Consider the following 19,317-nt stretch of genomic DNA (forward strand, 5'->3'; position numbering starts at 1 on the left):
CACCCACAAAACTCTTCATAAGTCGGCCGAACAGCGTGCCATGTTTGACACCGCACCCATATATGTACTGAAGCCAGGGCCCACTTTGGGCGGGTCACGGAGTTCATTCGCTCGGCCTCTGACCACCACTGTCCGGTCTAACATAGCCGGCCAAATGTCACACGGTGCCATAAAGTGGTCCAGCATCCGCCCGGCTGTCCGCTCTGGGTCACCGCACGGACCTGGAGAGCGACAGACACGACAGACGCTTCTCAGGCGGACACACCAGCCACCAGCTGTGACTCGAGGTACCCTAGGTGGGACGCTGAGTGGTCGACGGCTCGGGAGCTTTATTTGGAGGCGGGAGGTGGCTCTTACCTGTGATTTCTCTGCCGCCAGTCGGGCCGAGTAGCGCGCGATCAACCGGTGCTCCTCGTCCACCTGACGCTCCATCTGGCTGAGACGACTGGGGCTGGGGGAGGGGCAGGGGTCACAGGTCAGGTCAGGTCAGGTTATATTCGCCTAACATTACAGTCAACTTCGACGACTGGGTCTGCTGGAGGGACACAGGTAACTAGCAAATTTGAACGTTATCCACTACACACATTTCACACAGCAGTTACATCGACATCGTGAGTCGGTATTATTTCCCTCCAAGCGGTCTGAATGGCTAAGGCAGATACCTGCCAGGTGGCACATTGTTTCTATAATATATTCACGCCTTCCGTCGCATTATGGCCGATAATCATAGCTACACAATGAAGGCTCCAAGGTGACTCCAGTAATTGCTGCGATACTCGGAACAATAACTGGGCCAATTGACAATAACCGTCTGAGTGAACGACTTGAGTGATATGCCAAACGGCCGGGGCCGGCGGGGTCTGTATGATGGCCTTCTGGCTCCAATTAGGGGACTGCTTCGGCGGCACAGTGGCACGGCAGCCGGCCAGCTGGGGTAATGAACGGTGGAAAGGGGGATAGGGGGGGGGGGCACAAGAAGACAGGCTGGTCCACCCACACGGGGGCGATGGGCATTGGCACTCAGTCAATGCCCCCATCTTCCCCGTAGCGTTATAGGGTATAGAGAGTTCGATCAACCCAGCCGAACAGTGACAGGGGCACAGAGGCCAGGGGCCGTATCCACGTCGATCATTTTCGTATGAATTTTCTTACGCATGAACTACTTTAGATTTTCCTAACTACGTGAACTCCGTCGATGAAAACTTATCGTAGTGAATCGTAGTGAAAGTATCGAAGTGAATACCAAATTATACTTACGAAAGAAAATCGACTTACGAAGTCGACGTGAATACGGCCCCAGGTATTTCCGTCCACACCGGGGAAGGGCAGAGGGGTCAGACTAGACAGACCAGCCCACCCACGCGCTCCCACGACAGCGTCAGACGCCCGGCCAACTTGTGCAATAACGGGGGCCGGTCTGTCGGGGCGCCGCACGGCATGTCTGCGGTTAACTCATACCGCTCAGTCAGCACGTGTACGGGCGGTGTTCACATTATACCGCTCATGGTCAGCATATGTCCGCAGTTTACATCTCTGAGTTAGCGCACCCTCGTTCCTCGGGCATTCTACGCGTCCGCAGTACGAGAGTTCCATTCGCTCATGAGATAATCTAAGCGGCTTTGAATGTAGTGACGCCAAATAATGGGTTGCAAATTCAGTTTAAAATTAGGAACAGGGCTGACTCAACATGGTGCCACATTTAGAAACCACATTGAGAAAATGAATCACGCTAGAAAGGGGATGCTAAGCATAATGGCTTAGAAGAAAACCTGCAACCCATAACTGGAAATCCCGCACAAACTCTAAATCCTGACCACCCACCAATTCCTCGCCGACCCAAATACAGCCGCTCTGAATCGCTCAATCAGCCGACAGCCGCCATGGAGAATTAACGGTTCCTTTACGTGACCATACAGAGCGACCTTTCCGAGAAGTATCGTTCATCATTAAGCGGGCTATCACTCCCCTTCCCTGCCCTACGGCGCGATACGGCGGGCCGGGCGAGCTTGGTCGGGCCGCCAGGGACGGGTCAATCGCACCAGCCGCAGTGAAATGGCGGCGATGAGCGGCGCAATCAGACGCGCACGGGCCTGGGGAGAGCAGGGGTAGCAGCGCATGTAACCGGGCATGTAGCACGGCCCGGGGAACAGACAGTCGCCTCCTCGGCACTGACGGTGGACTCGGCCACAGCGACCTTCAGCTGGGCTAACCTGCGAAAATATCTCCTTTTTTTGCAAACATGTCTCTCCGTCTGCCATGAAAGATGTAATTTGTTTGTTTGTTTGCCTGATTGTTATCACTGTTACGGGGTATTTGTCTGTCCGTCAGCCTGCATGGCGGCTCGCCTGTTTGCCTGTCTGTCCGTCAGTCTGACCGACTGTCTGTCTGTTTGGCGTGTGCCTGTTAGTCCTCTCCTCCGTCCCTATGCTGATAAAACTAAAATAACTATCATTGTCGAGGGTAAGCACGTTGGTGGGTTGTCGGTGGGGAGGCAGCGGTGAGGACGGCCGTAGGAGCGGCGGGTGCGACAGCGGGGGCGATGTGGAAGGATGGTTTCGCCGTGTCCGACCAGCGGAGGGCGGTGTGTGGACACGACGGACGCGATCGGAGACCTACTTAGCCCTGGGAGTGGGGAGCGGTTTAGTATCGGGAGCCAGACAACCCCAGCTACACTAGGGGGCTAGCAACACTAGTGGGTCTCAGCGAATGGGGGTATACCATTCCCAAATGTTTTCAGTCTCATGTTACGAGTTAACTTCATTGCGACATTCGAACGTCATAAAATGCCAGTCGCAGAAGCCGTACAAAATTGTGAGGTAGCCTCATAATAACTCAGGAAATAGGTCCGTCCGTTATTTCCGCTAACACAGAAGAGCGAACGCCTGCCTGCGTTATACCAAACGCGCACAAAAAAGCGTGCCGTGTCACGCTACCGGCACGGTAGCGGGCGGCTCGGCCAGCCTGTTAGTGCGACACGTGAGGGTCTATTGACACGGCGCGCGGCACGCCGGCCAAACGCACCGCGCGCACGCACAGGGAGGCCGCTCACGGCACGGGACGGTCGACCCCGTTCTGTCGGCCGGGCCTCGGCAAAACCCCGACACCGGCTGACACAGTGTCCGAAAACAAAGCTGCGCGAAAAACTGCGACCACGCGGGACCATGTCCCTCTTGCTAACTGAAGCAGCAAAACATGTTAAATATTAATCATATGTGCAGTATTGTACAAACCACTCATAGTTTCATGCATCTAATGAACTGAGCGTGAAGATTAGAAGTGGAAGCTACCTATAAAACAGTCATCTGACGATTGAATGCGCATTTGGACAGGTGATACTGGCGGCTTGGCAGAAAAAGTATGTGTCAAGCAGCCCGACAGTGTAAAAACAAGTCGAGCATGCGTTTAGCTGGCAGACACGGCGCAGAGAAGAATGACACAGGGAGGAAGGCAACATGCGGTACAAACTAACGGGTCGTAATAGCACATATGACATGAAAGACGGGAAGATATCACCTATTTCAAAACATGGTTATTATAGCTAGTCTGGCGTCATTCAACAGCGCATTCACTTCCTGAGCTATATAGATGACCTTCAAAGAAAGTGAACATGCAAAGTGAAATTCACTGAGCTGCACAGCTTGTTCAACAAGGTTGTTTTTTCTGGCCAACAAGCCTTGTTGGCCAGAATAAGAATGGGTGCTGAGTGTAAGACAATAGAAGCGCGATGTGAAGGAAAGCATAATCAAGCAGCGCTGTACCCGTTCTAGCAGTGCTATACACAGCCGGCCCCACAGCCCCAGCGTGCAGCCGCCCCCCAGCCCCGCGGTGCGCCTGCACCCGCCTCTCAGCCCCGCGGTGCACCTGTATCCGTCCAGCTCCATGCTCCGTTCGCTGGGCAGCGAGTCGGGTGAACTGCCCGAGCCTGTGGCGCCCAGGAACGGCGGGCCGGCCGGACCGTTATGGCTGAGCAGCGGCGACGGCGGCCTGGGGGGAGGGGAGGGTACCGACACCATCAGACACCGTCACCAATCAGCAGTCCAACCACCCGTCACCACCGACACCACGACACCGCCCGTCACCGACAGCAGCGCACGCAGGACAGCGGCCTTTGGGACACAGACGGTTCAACCGTCACCATCATCCACCACACTGCAGCCACCAGCACCAGCACCACCCCACAGACATTAGCAACGGCGGTATGGCGTTAACTGTCACCATAAACGGCATCATTGTTGTCCCATTATTTACAACATTTAGGCGATCAGTGAGGGCAGAAGAATGCATAAAAACTTCATGATGGCCGATTGTGATCTAGCTTGCTGGTCATCATTATAAGACAGTAACCATGGATGTGGAAGTTTATAGAGCAAAGTTTCAATGCAGCGACTGTCAGTGTTAATTCGATGAGACAATGCAGGATCGTCACCGAGTGTTCATTATGCAATTGAATAGCCGACAAATGAATGATCACCCGGCAACTGAACTATATCAAAGAACGGAATCCACAGCGGTTCAAATGGCTTACGATCCATCGCGTTCAAAGTTGTAGCGAACTGAATCCATTTGAAGGAGTAATATAGGACCAACTTTGCATCTGAATACCGTATGCAGCATTCGCACATGAAATATTCAAACGCTGTGCAGAGAGAGAACAGCCTCTGAGATTTCCGACGGAGGCTAATCCATAAATAAGGCCATCTTAACTGCCATTAGCACCGCGACTAGTGCAGCTCTGGCAGAGAACGTCACCACAACTCAGCGGGACCGTACGGCGGCCCCGTCTCGGTGACAGCTCAGCGGTCAAAGTCGGGTGGCGAGGTGAAATACCGCGGTCTGACCGCCGCACAGTGGGGATTTTTCCGATCTAGCACGTATTTATTCGTAGAGGGCAAACCAAAATTAGAATTGTAGCCAGATTGTGCACAGATGTTGGCTGGTGTGTCCTGGTGAGAATTTTACCTGTAAATGTGCATAATCAACATACCTAGTATAGGGGGTTCAATTGGACCCCCGCTCAGCCGTTTGGCCCCTGATCAAGCTAGAGCTTCGCGGAAAAGTCAAGCGTGCTGCCTATGACGAAATGAGGCCGAATATATCCAATTTCAAAGTCCAAGGTCATAAGCTGACTTTCCAAGTCAGTTTAATGACCCAACTAAAGTTGGGAAATCGAGACCTCTTGAAACTTCGCAAAGTTAGGGTGTTACGGGGTATTTTGGGGTGCTGATCACGAATTTCATGTTAGTTTTGATCACAGACGATGTCTTTATGCATTTAGGCCAGGTCGGGTCAGGTCAGGTTAGATCAACTAGTAGGCGTCCTGCCGGCCATACATAGAAGTGTCACCTACTACTGATAGCTTCGTAACATGGAACGAAGGCACCAGAACTACTTCGTATATATTCAAATGGCTGCTAAAATCGAAATCAGCACCAAAAACTACCCTAGAAACAAGTAAAACTCGAAAAAGTGAACCAAGATCATCAAAAGGTCAATGACCTTGACTTGACCTTCACGTGACCTTGACACCCACCATTATGCATGGCACCAACATCATTTCACATATTTGAACGTTTAAAACCACAAAAAGACTGGAAACCGCGGATAATGTGAGCTGGCATACGCCGAATCGCGATTCCGGCCAAACATGGTCTCGAGAAATATGCCACAGGTCAAAGGTCAGTTGGGTCAGAGTCATGAAATTTTTAGGTTAGATGTAAAATTGATGATCTCGAGGGCACCGAAAGTTTCGGCGCGATCGGCCGCTCTTTGCGCGAGTAATTTGCGGAAAACCATGGGGTTTTATCCGACCCCTTCCCCCTCCCCCTCCTCACAAGTGCGATGGTTAATAAGGTTACGGTATGTATAATTTACGCTTGTCATCCTATTCCTAATGAATGTGTCTCAGAAAATATGAATCATATAAATCACGAAGTAAAATTATTCGCCTACGTCCGGAACATACCTATATCGTGCTGTTTGCCCTAGCGCTCCTCGAGTGGGGTGTTAAGATACTTTAATGTGAATATTCCGTGTTCAGGCAAGTTTCGGCAGCCAAACTGGGCGTTGTCTTGTGCAGGAGAAAGTGGCGAATTCGATAGGATATATTTCGGAGTGGAAAAGTGTGGAGAACATTGTTGATTTCCTACATTTATTTAGAATACCATTCCTTCAATATGGTGTCTGTAAGGGTTTTTTGTAAAGGGCATTTTTGTGACCTTAGTAAGGTTATGGCATACTTTCTGTTTGCCATTCCATTCCTAATAAAGGTGCCTTTCAGACGATATGCAACTTTAAGACCTCGCAAGATTAAAACCAACAGGACAGGACAATGAAATTGAGCTATACTTTCGGGCCTTGCTGAGCCCATTGAGTAATCACGCATGAGTGTGAACTTTGGGCGCATTTTTCCTAGTTTTGCTGTGGACATACAGATAAAAGAATGCCATATATGAAAAATTCAGATATTTCTTAGCCCCACTGACACAAAAAATAAACAAAAATCCAAAAAAGATTTTTTGAATTAATAGGCGCTAGATCGGAAAAATCCCCACTGTGCGCCGTCTGCGGCTCTCCCGGTGAGGACACACCACTCGCCGTGTAGGGTCCGTCCCGTCCGCTTTACAAAGCCGTCCGACAGTGACGCCAGCCACTGCCGTCGAGGTAATGAGACGGATGGGACAGATGTCTGCGACACGACTCATACGCCAGTCGTGAAACCACTGCACAAGTAGGAGCAACTGCAGTGGAAACTCGGCCATCGGGGCTAGAGGCGGCACGGTGAGCTCCCAGAAGGGACTTGCTAGCTTATAAGCGTGCACATTCACGTATGAAACAAAACGCAATCGATCACTCATTTGATCACATGCTCCCTGGGAAACACCAATCAGTCCTCAGATGACAGAAGAGCCAGTCTGATAGCTACTATAAATTTATACCGTAGCTTCCTAAGCTAGTCACAGAGAAATCTAACTAATGCAAGGTCCGTCATCTAATGCAAGGTCCCCCCCCCTCCCACACACACACACACACACACAGATAAGCCGACCCGACCCGACCCAATCCAACCGCCAGCAGCGGCTATACTCACACAATGTGCATCAGGTTGAAGGTCTTCTCCGGGTGAGCCGGGTACCGCGGTAGGTCGGGTTGTTCGCGCCGCTCGGGCACACACCGAAAACTGCCCCGGAACGAGCGGGACAGAGGACCCGTCGGCGACTTCTGTCGGACACGGGCGTGCCGGGGTCAGTGGGGGGTCAAACGGGGTCATTGGAAGATCACACGGTGTCATTCAGGGTCAGTGGAGGTTAGATGGGGTCAGCAGACGGTCAGGACAAAGTTACCAGAGAGAAAGATGCGTGATGATAGCGAAATAATGCATAAATAGCATGAAGTAACCGTGACTAAGAGTGAGTAGCATTACTGATGGAAAGGAGCACCATCCACACAATGATTATACTAAGCGTTATGAGGAAAATCATGATATACAGTTTCATTACTTGACCTTATCCTCAAATTAAGTGTACCGTAAAGTGGGGCTATTTGAGACAATGGGGCTATTTGAGACAGTATTTAAAATCGCTATAAAATGAAGATCGTTTGATTTTTGTATGATATTTTTGCTCAGGGAGGTGTGGAATCGAGCAGTAAATCGCCGGAGCAAAAAATTAAGCCTAAATTTTAAGTGGTTTTTATTTTATAGCAATTTTAAATACTGTCTCAAATAGCCCCACTGTCTCAAATAGCCCCACCTTACGGTACAAAGTTTTTTTTATCGGAAGTTTTTAAATTTTAAAATTGACAAGAATAACACAAAACGTTTACATTTGTTCTTTAGAGACTTAGAGACCGTTGGACAGCAGAAACACTAGACTCATACAGCATTATAAAGCATAGATTCCACCGGCACGAACCCAGAAACCAGTATATTTTAGTCGCATACGGAGCGAACAAAGGTGTCGCAAGTTTTGGATCGTTCCCAGCCTGACAGCAGCGTCGCTCCAAGACGGACCGCCCGTCATCCACAATCGACCCGACAGACAGACCCCACACCAGGCGCCAGAAACACCGAGCGGCTGAGCCCGCAAACAACACCCGCATCCCTGAGGAGTCGGTCTCCACAAAAACGACAGAGAGGACGCCGAGCACCAGCCGTCGATGACAGCTCGTTGAGCGGACCCTGCCGTGCGAACTGGGTCGCGGCGCACGCGGCGGAGGGAATGCGACGGACGGCGTCAGTGCGGCATGCAATAATGGTGGCCGGCGAGGGCCATCAGGCAAATGGCGTTCAGAACACGAGATGAGGCGGCCCCGCGGAACGTGACGGGAAATGCAGCCGGGCAATGCGGCGGAGAAGGCGGGGGAGGCGGAGACGGAGGGGAGGATAGGATAGACCTAGACGTAAAGATGGGAGAGCGGACGGGAGGCGGAAAAGTTTGTTAGTCGTTGGGGTTACGGGGAGCGTAGACAGGAAGGTCATTATGCACCCATAACTTGGCAGTTAGTTACGAACTCATGAGTTGAACACTAAGCAAAACAAAGTATGGAAGTTCATATCCTGTGAAATGGAGAAAATGTGATTAATTTATGAACATCGTGAATCGTATGAACGGAAGAGTCTAGAGTTGAATCGTCAATGAATGAAACACACAAATGAGTGCTTTCCATCCCCTAGACACGGACAAGCGACGGCGTAAATGAAGGGACAAATTCCACCAGTGATTCATTGCACACAATAAGCAAAACACTTCCACACACACCCAACATAGAGCAAATGCACAAACTGACACGGCGACATAAGCATATCTGAAATAACCCCACACTGCCAGTCACCATTCTCAGAGCACCCTCCCCTCCCCACGAGTCTCTTCCCTCTCCAAGGGACACTCAGCAGTCAGTCCTCCCCCGGGGCGACTCTCTCTCGAGAGTCCCTCCTCGTTCACTGACCGGCGTAATGAGCTCCTTCATCGGATGCTGCAGGGTGTGCGCTCCCGACGTCTGTCCTCGCCAGAAGCAGTCCTGACAGAGCTGGTAGCTGCTGCACCGCTCGCAGCGGTACTTGAAGCCCGTGAAGCCCGACTTCTCACAGGCGGCGCACTGCACGTTATGGTACACTGCGGAGGGGGTGAGGGGGAGGGTGAGCAGCAGGGTGGGAGAGAGGGCGAGAGGAAATCACTGCCGCAGTCAGTGCAATGACAAGTGTGGTAGTAACACGTAGAGCACAAACAAATATGGGGAGGGCTACATATCGACAGTGGATTTGGCTCATCTATAGCAAGAATAAATAAAATCAGGTAAAAAAAAATAGGAGAGGAAAAAGCAAACAAGTCCGGTGACTAGGATAAAAACAAAATGGCATGCGGAGTATTGTAACCCAACGGGTGGAAACGCCATCACGTTAATCATCGATAAATATCCATTATACAAATACGAATACAAGTATCCATTGTACAAATACGAGTACAAGTGTTAGGGCCAAGTAAAGTCACGCAAGTGTTAGGGCCAAGTCACAATATCCCAACACAAGTATGTTTCCAGAACCATGTTTCCAGCCCGGGCCTTTGTCCCACTGCTGGACACCAGGTGTCGATCTGAACTTTGTCCGACACGACCTGTTCAGCGCAGTGTTCTTTCCGGAGACGAATGCACGCGTCCGGAAAATTATGGCCACTCAACTACCTCAAGGAAATACATTACCAACTTCCGAAAACGACGCAGTTCGGCTCGCTGGTGCCACCCTGAATTCCGAGTAACTCGCCAACAGAGCAGCTGTCTGAAGAGAGTTCCACACATACTGGCTGCCACCTCTGACGAACCAAATTAGCCCACTGGAGGTCTTCCACCTCGACCCCATAGCACACCTCCTCGAATCCCTGCCCTCCCCAGTCCCCGCTCTAAGATCCCATCACTTTTTGGACAGTTGGGAGTTGGGACGGTTCGGGACGGGAAAATTAACACATCTCACACGGACAGGACAGCGGACAGCTGGCAGTGGACACCGTCTGATGAATCGGCCCCCGGGGAGGAAGCTGTCGACTGTCGGCTGACGGCCCGGCCCGGAGAGGTATCTGACAGAACACTCCCCATCCCCGGAGAGAAACTGTCAGCTGACGGCACGGCAACGACCCGGTCGTGAAGATATTTCTACCCCTCCCCCGCCCCCCGGAGAGGTAACTGATATCATGTTCCACATCCTCGGAGAGAAACTGTGTGTCAACGACTCGGCCATGAAGAGATTTCTGACACCCCCACCCCCTCCCCTGGCCTCGGAGAGGTGACTGACAGCATGATCCCCATCCTCAGAGCGACCTGACAGTGGGCGCACGCCTTTCCTCCGGTCCAGAGAGGTGTCTAAGGGACGCCCTTAGAGAGGAGGCCGGGACAGTGCCGGAGACCTCCAAATGGAGCCAATCTGGACATCGGGTCAGTGTTTGTGTAGTGAACTAGCAGGGCAAGGGGCAAGAAGGACATGGGTTCGGCAATAAGCAACTACAGTATCATAAGTGCTGCGGGCGAAATGGGTGGAGAGGTAACAGGGAGTCCAAGAAAACGGCCAACTCCGGAAAAGGGCAGCATAATCGTCGCTTGGATTTTTGGATAGTCGCTAGAATACTTCATTGGATATTTCTAAAAAGAAATTTAGAGAGGCAAACACAGACGTTCACTTTCATTCTTTCGACAATCGCCCGGTAAGAGCACATACCCGTCATTTGCAGTGTTCTCCAGGTCCATTTGTCGCCTGCTATTACACCGATCACGCTCCAATAGGATGCGATCGCCGGGCGCCGGCACGTGATCTCCCGCTCAGGGTAACGCGATCAGCTGCGCGCTGACAGGCCATTGGCTGAGCCCGGCTCGTCCTGTTAGCGCTAACATTAGTGGCAGACAGCCGCGTCCGACTGTATTACACGCGACACGGGAACACGACAGGACGCGAGAGCGAGGAAATACAGAGAGGATCATGAGATGGACGCAGGTAAAAGGCAAGAAATGCTTCAGTCGATGAAGAGTCATGCAATGAGGATATCCCTAGTCAGTAGTCACACGGCCAGCAACACCAGAAAAATTAGCTCTCGCCTGGTTCCATTGTGGTAATAGTGTGTTAAACCGCGCGTTCCTCGCGCTAACATTTCGTCTGGTTCCACTGAGGCCATGCTGTGTAACCAGTCCCACACCACCTTCCTTCAGCACCTCTCACCATACCCCGCACTGATCTCTGCCCATTCGGAGGAGCTCGATACATCCCTCTCACCGGTTTCGACGGTGGCCATGCGGTGCAGCAGCGGCAGCCAGGCCAGGCACTCGGGGCCTTGCTCCGACAGCAGACGCTCCAGGAAGTCGTTCACGTTCACATTGCCCTGCCGGGAGAGCGATGACGTCAGGATGACGTCACGGTGACGTCAGACAGACACAGACACCGGAGCAGTACGGGAATTAGGATAACAGCGGGTACTCGTGTGTCACTGAGTGACGCAAGTCAGCTGCTTCAGTGTCAGAAGTGAGACGTCTTCCTTCTTCCAGGAACTATCCCATGAAGACTAAATACTAAATGGACGGAGGGGCAGAGTGTCCGATGGATGGATGGGCGACAAGACACACTCAAAGGTTACATGGGTGATGGTATGGATGAACGCTACTGTCACAATGAGTCACAATCAGACTATGGCGGTGGAGTAGCACTATGACTAATCACGTGGAAGTACGCACACTACGCAGTTACATAAAAAACGCTGTAGAATATTGTCCATTAGATGATGCAAATGGTCCGAGGCAGCCTAACCCTCGCCTATGACGTGAGGCGGCTAAAAGAACTAACACAGCCGTAATGATGATCACAGTCTACAAAGCGATCACGGCCCGCACAGCTTCGTAACGTGGACATTGCAAGAACCAACAACGCGGATGTCCATCGACAGGTTATAAGTTTAGCCAGCACGGCCAGCACAGCTAGCACGGCACAGCACAGCGAGCACGGCCAATACGGCGAGTACGGCGCGCACGGCGTCGGCGGAGATGGATGTATTTCAATCAGGTGCAGCTGCCAGCCTGCGAGCCGGTCGTCAAACTCGCACCGTTCAATAGTCGATAGCGTCTCCCTCGGGATCTGTGAGAGGGGGTGTCGGAATGCCGGGGCGGGAGGGGTGGATGGAACGGTTGGGACGGGTGATATTACCTGAGGCAATGGGTCGACAAAGTGAGTGGGAAAAGTGATGAATTTGAACTGTTCGTAATAATGTGATAAAATCGTAAGACACGTGTACCTATGTTATAAAAATGTTGGTAACAGCATTGACAATTTCGTAATATTAGTCTCCAAAAACTGGAAGCTAGATTGATTTAAGTGTTTGGATAGTTTTTGCCACTGATCAAGGGCTGCGGAGTTCGATCAGTCAGAAAGAAGGGTTAAATTGGACTGATTCGACTACCGGCTAATGCACCACAGCGCCTGATTTAATTTAGAAATACGTCTTTGTTGTATTTGATCTCGTACGAAGCACCATATATTTAGTTTCCAGATCTCGCTGACTATCACAGACGGTCGGCTATCCCACCTCTGGTCGCCCTTGCCAATGTTTCACACGCAATTTGCCGACCTAATTCCCTATTTCAATATACCCTGATTTACCAATGCTTCTGCGGCGGCCACGATGCTGCCTAGCCCAGTCCCCAACAGCCACACATCTCTCCCATCCGCCCGGAGCCGGCACCGACCGCAGGAGCTCAGCCTCCCAGGCCACCCTGCTTCCCAGTGCCCAGCTCCATCCCTTTCCTCCCCGCGCCAGTACCGACCGCAAGAGCTCAGCCCCTCAGGCGTCAGCGACCGCTGATCAGCTGATCCGATTTCGCTGTTTTCGCGGCCTCCCGTGCCGCCCGCTGTCAAACTTCACTGCCGTATAGTGCGGGCCCGATATGGATGGACGAGAGGACAGCGCCGCGTCAACAAGTGGCTGTATTGTACTAGAAAGAGATCGAATAAAAGTAAAGCGTTTATCGATTTCAACTCAATACGAAATCCGCCATGAACTCAACAATTACGCTTCTACAATTGCTTCACTCCACTCCATATCAATAAATCCACTTTCCTTCGTTCCTCTACCGCTCCCCCTCACCGCCGCGCTGCTCCTCCAAATTGCCGTTCTTGCATTTTTGAATCACGCGGCATATGACATGTGCATATTCACTCCGGCACCTCATAATTAGTGAATGACCTAAATCATGTAGGCACTTCTAATTACTAACATAGTTTGATAATAGAAATAACTCCACATTCCCCCCTGATCTCCGATCATTAAATTGTATGTAGACAACGTTGGAGCAGCGCTATACAACAGCGCGCGTGGGCAGACTTCAGAGGCAAATACTACAATGTCCTTGCCGGGTCCTCACGCTACACGTCTTTGCTGGCATCTGTCTGACGACGGCTGAGGCCGGGCTGTCCGCACTCTCAGTCTCGTTGACCTCAGCCGCTGTGGCCTGAGACACTTCACACTCGAGCTGGGAGGCACCATCAGCGTCATTTATCTGCTCGCAGCCTCCTGTCGTTCCTGGAGCTGGTATCTGGATCAGCCATGACTCCTCTGCGTCTTCTCCGGGCTCTTCTCGTTCATACTTGGGCTCCGACTCCTGAGTGCAGTCTGTTGAAGCTTGGCGCAGATCGCGCACATGACGAGGAATGCTGTCGACTTCCACGGTCTGGGCCGACACCACTTTGGTGACCGTTCCCACTGAACTGGGTACGTCACATCGTGTGTTGGGATCTCGAACCCACACGCGATCTCCCAAGCTGAACCGACACACGACTACACCAGGATCGCTGGAGTTCTCGTCGATTCCACGTATTTTCACTTCATATCGGTATATTTGATTCGCCGGAGCAGATTCAGCACTGACGTCGTCCTTGGGTGTCACGTTATACCAGTACAGTGCCTCCTGCACTGAGCAGCTTGAGCGGGCTACAATACACTTCACTGTCCGGTGGCACCGCTCCACTATCCCATTTCCAGAGGGTCGGTGGGCGCTTCGAAATCGCATGGTCACGCCCCATCGCTCGCTGAATTCGGAGAAGGCACGACTACGGAATGCCGCTGCGTTGTCCGTTAGGATTTCTCGCGGCGCTCCTCGTTCAAAGAATATCTGCTCCAGCTGTTCGATGACGCTGCTGCTGTCCTGCCTCTTCAACTTCCGCCACACAGCAAAGCGAGATGGGCCGTTATCTATCACCGTCAGATACTGGCCGCCGTTCACATGTGTTATGTCCATGCTCAGCCGTGTCCACGTTTCCGGAACGCTGAGATCTCCCTTACACCACCTGACTGGAGCTGGATCCAACGACAGGCACTGCTGACACTGATGGACGACGGCGCGCACCTGGCTCTTGGTGACTGCTGGTACGGACTTCTTGCAGAAGTAGAAGGTGCGCCGTATCCCAGGGTGCCCAGTCGAGTCATGTATGCGCCGGATCTCATCTGAGTTGTCATGACTTGCTGCGGCGGCGGCTACACCACCGTCACTTCGCTGGTCGGCGCCACCGACTTCAACACGGACAGCAGAGCCGTCTGATGTCGGAGCGAGCCACTTCTGCGGCACTCTGGTGAGGGCGTCAGCTCTGTTCTCTCTGGACGTGACGAAGCTCACGTCTACCTGGAGACCGTATTCCTCCACCGTGCTTCTGATGGTCTCCAGTCGCCGACGAATCAGCATCTCCCCCGCCGCTTTCGTTTTCACTCTTGCTTTTCCTGAAATCGCATCGCTCAGCCAGTGGTAGACTGTCCGCGAGTCTGTCATCAGTTTCACTGTTTTGACTCCCCATGGAATCACGAGATTGATGCCTTTTAGTGCTGCATCTAGCTCAGCCATATTTATATGGGCGCACTCGTCACGTCTTAGCCAACATGCGTCTTCAACCACTTCTCCCCCGATCTGTACCACAGCACCTAGGGCCAGGGAGCTCGCATCTACCCATACTGTTGCGTCTTCTCCATCCACGTCCCATCTGCCGCGTGCTGGGTCTGCTGCATCCACTCGCTGCATGACTTCTTCCAACATCTTCAGTATCTTCGGGTCCGTCACCGGTTCATCCCACGACGTTGTAGTCGCATTCGCCACTCTCTTCATGAAGGAGGCAGCCGGCCTCAGCCAGCCGCAGACCGGAAGGTGACTGACGAGCCGACCACATAGCGAGAACAGAGCCCGCTTTGTCAGTGGCTCTGGGACGTCTCCGACAGTGTTGTCTCGTCTCCAGACCAGATGACCGTCCCCCTCCTGTACCCGAAGTCCAAGGACACGGGTACCGCCAGAGAGGCGCTCCGGGGGCTTGCAGTCCAAGCCGTGCTTCTTGAGGTGCGCCACAACACGCTCCGCCGGAACAGCACTCTCATCGACAAAGATGTCGTCAATGTATGCTGAAGTAGCGCGTCTGATGTCTGCGTCCCAGCTCAGGATAGTGGCCAACACCTTCTTCAGCACCAGAGGCCCGACGCTCAAACCAAAGCCAAGACGCGTAAGACTATACCGTCTGCCATGGAAGACAACTGTTTGATAGGGCCAAAGTGACTCGTCTACGTGCACTTGCAAATATGCTTTTCGGAGGTCGATCATGGCTCCATCAGTGCCCCTTTTCCTCCACTCGCGCAGTTTCTCGGCGCACACGTCTGCGTCTGCGGTATGCGCATCAACGAACGAATTCAGCTGTCTGAAGTCTAGAACTGGTCTCACCTTCTCCTTGTTCCGATTCAGCACCGCCATGAGAGGAATTGTTCCCTTCGGCGGCCCCTGTTTCTCTTCATCGTACGGCTCGAGCCAACCGTTTTCCACCCACTGTTTCAGCTCCTCTTCATATTCCTCACGGCTCTCTGGCGGTATTTTATACTCCGACACGGTGTCCCTCAGCGCCTCAGGTGCCGAGCCATCCGCCCACTTCCAGCTCATAGTCCACTTCTTATCCTTTTCATCGTAACTTGCTTGAAAATCTGCCTCATCAACATGCACTTTCACACGGCTCTCATTCCCACTCAGACCAGTTTCCATGTTTGTCTGTTCCGGGTTCATCACTCCTTGTTTCAACGGTTCCGATTCTGTCAGCTCTGGTTCTGTCGGTTCTGGTTTTGTCAGTTGAACGGCAGCACAGTTGAGCTCACCTCCGAACTGCACTTGACTGGAGTTTACCAGCGTAACTCCTCCCAATGCCTCAATGCCGTCCATGCCAAGCACAAGATCAAAACCCAATGGCTTCTCCATCACCACTAGGACATCAAGATCAGCAGCAGCACCGTTCGGAAGACACACTCGAATAGGTCCACTGCCGTCACATTGGTACCGTTCGCCGCTTACAGTTCTCACATTGATTCTTCTCTTGGTCCAGCCGGGACAGAAGGACTGATCAACAATACTGCGGGAACATCCAGAGTCGACCAGCGCCAAGCCGCTGGTGCCATTGACCTCTAATTGTCTTGTAGGGAGGGCGCCGCTTGGCGCGGAGAGGAGGCTGGCGCTGACGTCTCCCCTCCCTGCCTGTTTTCCGGACAGTGAGCCATGGTGTGACCCGACTTCTGACACCGGAAGCAGACTACCTGTCGGCAGAGGCGTGCAATATGCCCCTCTTCTCCACATCGGTAGCACTTCACTGGCCCACGAGTCTCACCACGCTGGCGCTTGTCGCTAGTAGCACCACGCCAAGTCTGACGAGTCTGAACCGCCGCGGCGGTGTCGCAGTCGTCCGCCAGCAGCGCCCGCGCACGGCCGAGCACTTCACTCAGGGTTAGCGACTCGATACGGGTCCCAGCTCTCATAGTCTGACGCACAGAGTCCGGCAGACCGGCCACAAAGGCACATATCAGACCAGTATCAGGGATTCCTCCGAACAACAGAGCTAGCCGTTTAAGCTCAGAAAGATAGACATCGACGGACTCACCAGCACGGAGTCTCCTGGAGATGAACTGGTCATAAGCCGTGAACTTGTCAGCTGCGAATGCCGTTCGCAGCGCCTCTTTTATCCGACTCGCATCGGCCTTGTCCTCTTCACTGAGCTGCTGGTAAACGTTAAATGCGCCACCAGTTAGACGAAGCGGAATAACGTTTTCCAACTCTGTCACTGACCTCAGTCTGCAGGTGAGTTCCACTTTTTCCAGCCACTCGAGCACTGGTTGTCTTCCATCGAATTCTGGGATGATCCTCAAATCGAAAGTATTTGTGTCCATTTTGAAGCGAGCCGAAATAGCTTGTATTGTACTAGAAAGAGATCGAATAAAAGTAAAGCGTTTATCGATTTCAACTCAATACGAAATCCGCCATGAACTCAACAATTACGCTTCTACAATTGCTTCACTCCACTCCATATCAATAAATCCACTTTCCTTCGTTCCTCTACCGCTCCCCCTCACCGCCGCGCTGCTCCTCCAAATTGCCGTTCTTGCATTTTTGAATCACGCGGCATATGACATGTGCATATTCACTCCGGCACCTCATAATTAGTGAATGACCTAAATCATGTAGGCACTTCTAATTACTAACATAGTTTGATAATAGAAATAACTCCACAGTGGCCTCCCACCGCCGCCAGCTAATGGCGGGGAGGCTGGGAGGGAGGGCGAGAGAAAAGTTCGAGGATTCCGTCCAGAGAAATAGTTAACGTAAGAAAATAGATGACTGCGGCTGTATGATTAAAAAGCAACAGTTTGCCCTGCCAAGAAATACAAATAACGTGACAAAGAGAAATAAATTGGTAAGCCAAATGAGCCAAATAACATAACCATAACCATATAAATAATACACCAAAGGTCACCAAATATTGCGTCCCGGCACTAGCCGCTGTGCTAAAAATGGGCCACTATCTCGCCGCGGCACCGACCGCGGCCGCGCTGGAGGAGGATTGGTCTGAACTAATCCGCGCGCCGCTCCACGGCCGTCCCCGAACGGGACGCAAACAACGCCGGGCGCGGCCGGCGCATCGCAACTCGAGGCTCTGGAGTACCGGGCTCCGGCCTCCGCTCCGACAGAGCCCCATCCACAGCCGTCTGCATAAAGGCCTCTTTGGACGACTTCAAAAGCCTCCTTATCCGGCGCGCAGTCACAGGGCCTTGTTACGAAAAAGTCAGGGAGCAGACCGAAGAGGCGGCCTAAAAGCTTTTCGTCGGACACGAGTGGCTGCGACGCGTCGCGCGGACGACTGCATTCCGACTGAAAGCCCCGGAGACAGTCAGATGTTGCCGCGAGCCGAGTCTCGTGTAGTGTCCTCCCCACACGGTGAACGGCAGAGATATGGGGTACCCAACAGAGCGTTCACCCAGCGAACGTCCGTGACGCCAGCCGTCACCGCCGTCACCAATCGATCGCGCCCGATATGGACCACTCTGACGGCAGGGAGACGACCAAACTTAGCCACAGCCCACAATCAATCTGTCAGCGACACAGGCCAGAGCCCTACCTATTCTGGAGGCGGAGTTAGTTGGAGAGAGTCGAGCCTATTCTGGGGACAGATTTATACAGGGCCAACGAAACGGGCACAGCAACCGCTCTACTGCTTTATCGGTCGTTGCAAGCGTTCTCTGCGTCTAAGTTTTAAATCCGTGTTTGTCAAGTTGACGATATGAAGCACGGAGCCCGACAGAGGTAGCACGACTGATATTCTGCAAAGGTCAAGGTTATAAGCGCGGGCACGACGCTGAACGATCATGTCACCGCGCCCCCGGCCATACCATCAGCGTGTAACAGCCCCAGGCAGTTCACGCGTGAGATTGCCGGGCGTTCAAACCCACCAGCGCGGCACAGAACGACACCGAAACGGCGAACAAGTCAACCCGAGACATTGACTAACGAAAAAACACACCGGCAGAGACAGATATGTTCGGAAGTCATACTCAAATACAGGTCAGCAGCAACCCCCTCCCCCCCCCACACACACCCAAAAAAGAGTATCAACCAGCGGTGAAGCAAGGGTCCAGCCATAAAGTTTCACAGCCGAGCCGCCATTGCCGACCTCTCCGTGTCGATTTATTCCGCTCGAAGACCCACCAGATGAGTTGGAAGGAGGCCGGGTGGAACGGCTGTAACTGGGGCCCTCGCGAGACAGGCAGCCAGCCTCTCCGCAGCACGGCGACCGAGACGGTCCAACAGCTACAAATGTTCCCTGACCAAAGAATATGCCCTCAAACTGAACCCAACCATGATCATAATGGGCCTGAAGAACTGACAAAGGCCAGCGAAATACCGGTCGAGATAAGCGATTCATCAGTTATTGAACGCCCGGTATGAAACGCTCAATGGCTTGGGAAACCAGTGATTGCATCGGCAGATTGAAATCGGTCACGCTCACGTGTGCAATGT

The 19,317-nt window shown here is 52.5% G+C and overlaps 1 protein-coding gene across 9 annotated transcripts in view; it reads right to left on the reverse strand.

Annotated features, from left to right (window-relative positions):
- The window catches only part of LOC122380208 (dystrobrevin beta-like), a 77,979-nt gene that overhangs the window by 3,605 nt on the left and 55,057 nt on the right, over window positions 1-19,317 (reverse strand). For 6 of the 9 annotated variants that reach the window (XM_043363176.1, XM_043363175.1, XM_043363173.1 and 3 more), the window contains exons 6-10: window positions 11,249-11,354; window positions 8,944-9,110; window positions 7,088-7,218; window positions 3,862-3,984; window positions 358-451 (exon numbers count right to left, since the gene is read on the reverse strand). In XM_043363176.1, the coding sequence (XP_043219111.1) occupies window positions 358-451; window positions 3,862-3,984; window positions 7,088-7,218; window positions 8,944-9,110; window positions 11,249-11,354 (621 nt within the window). The remainder of the gene's footprint in view (window positions 1-357; window positions 452-3,861; window positions 3,985-7,087; window positions 7,219-8,943; window positions 9,111-11,248; window positions 11,355-19,317) is intronic. The other 3 variants (XM_043363178.1, XM_043363179.1, XM_043363177.1) reach the window with 1 other exon arrangement.

This window comes from Amphibalanus amphitrite, unplaced genomic scaffold (assembly GCF_019059575.1).
Source record: "Amphibalanus amphitrite isolate SeventyFive unplaced genomic scaffold, NRLGWU_Aamphi_draft 000093F_arrow, whole genome shotgun sequence".
Lineage (NCBI taxonomy): Eukaryota > Metazoa > Arthropoda > Thecostraca > Balanomorpha > Balanidae > Amphibalanus > Amphibalanus amphitrite.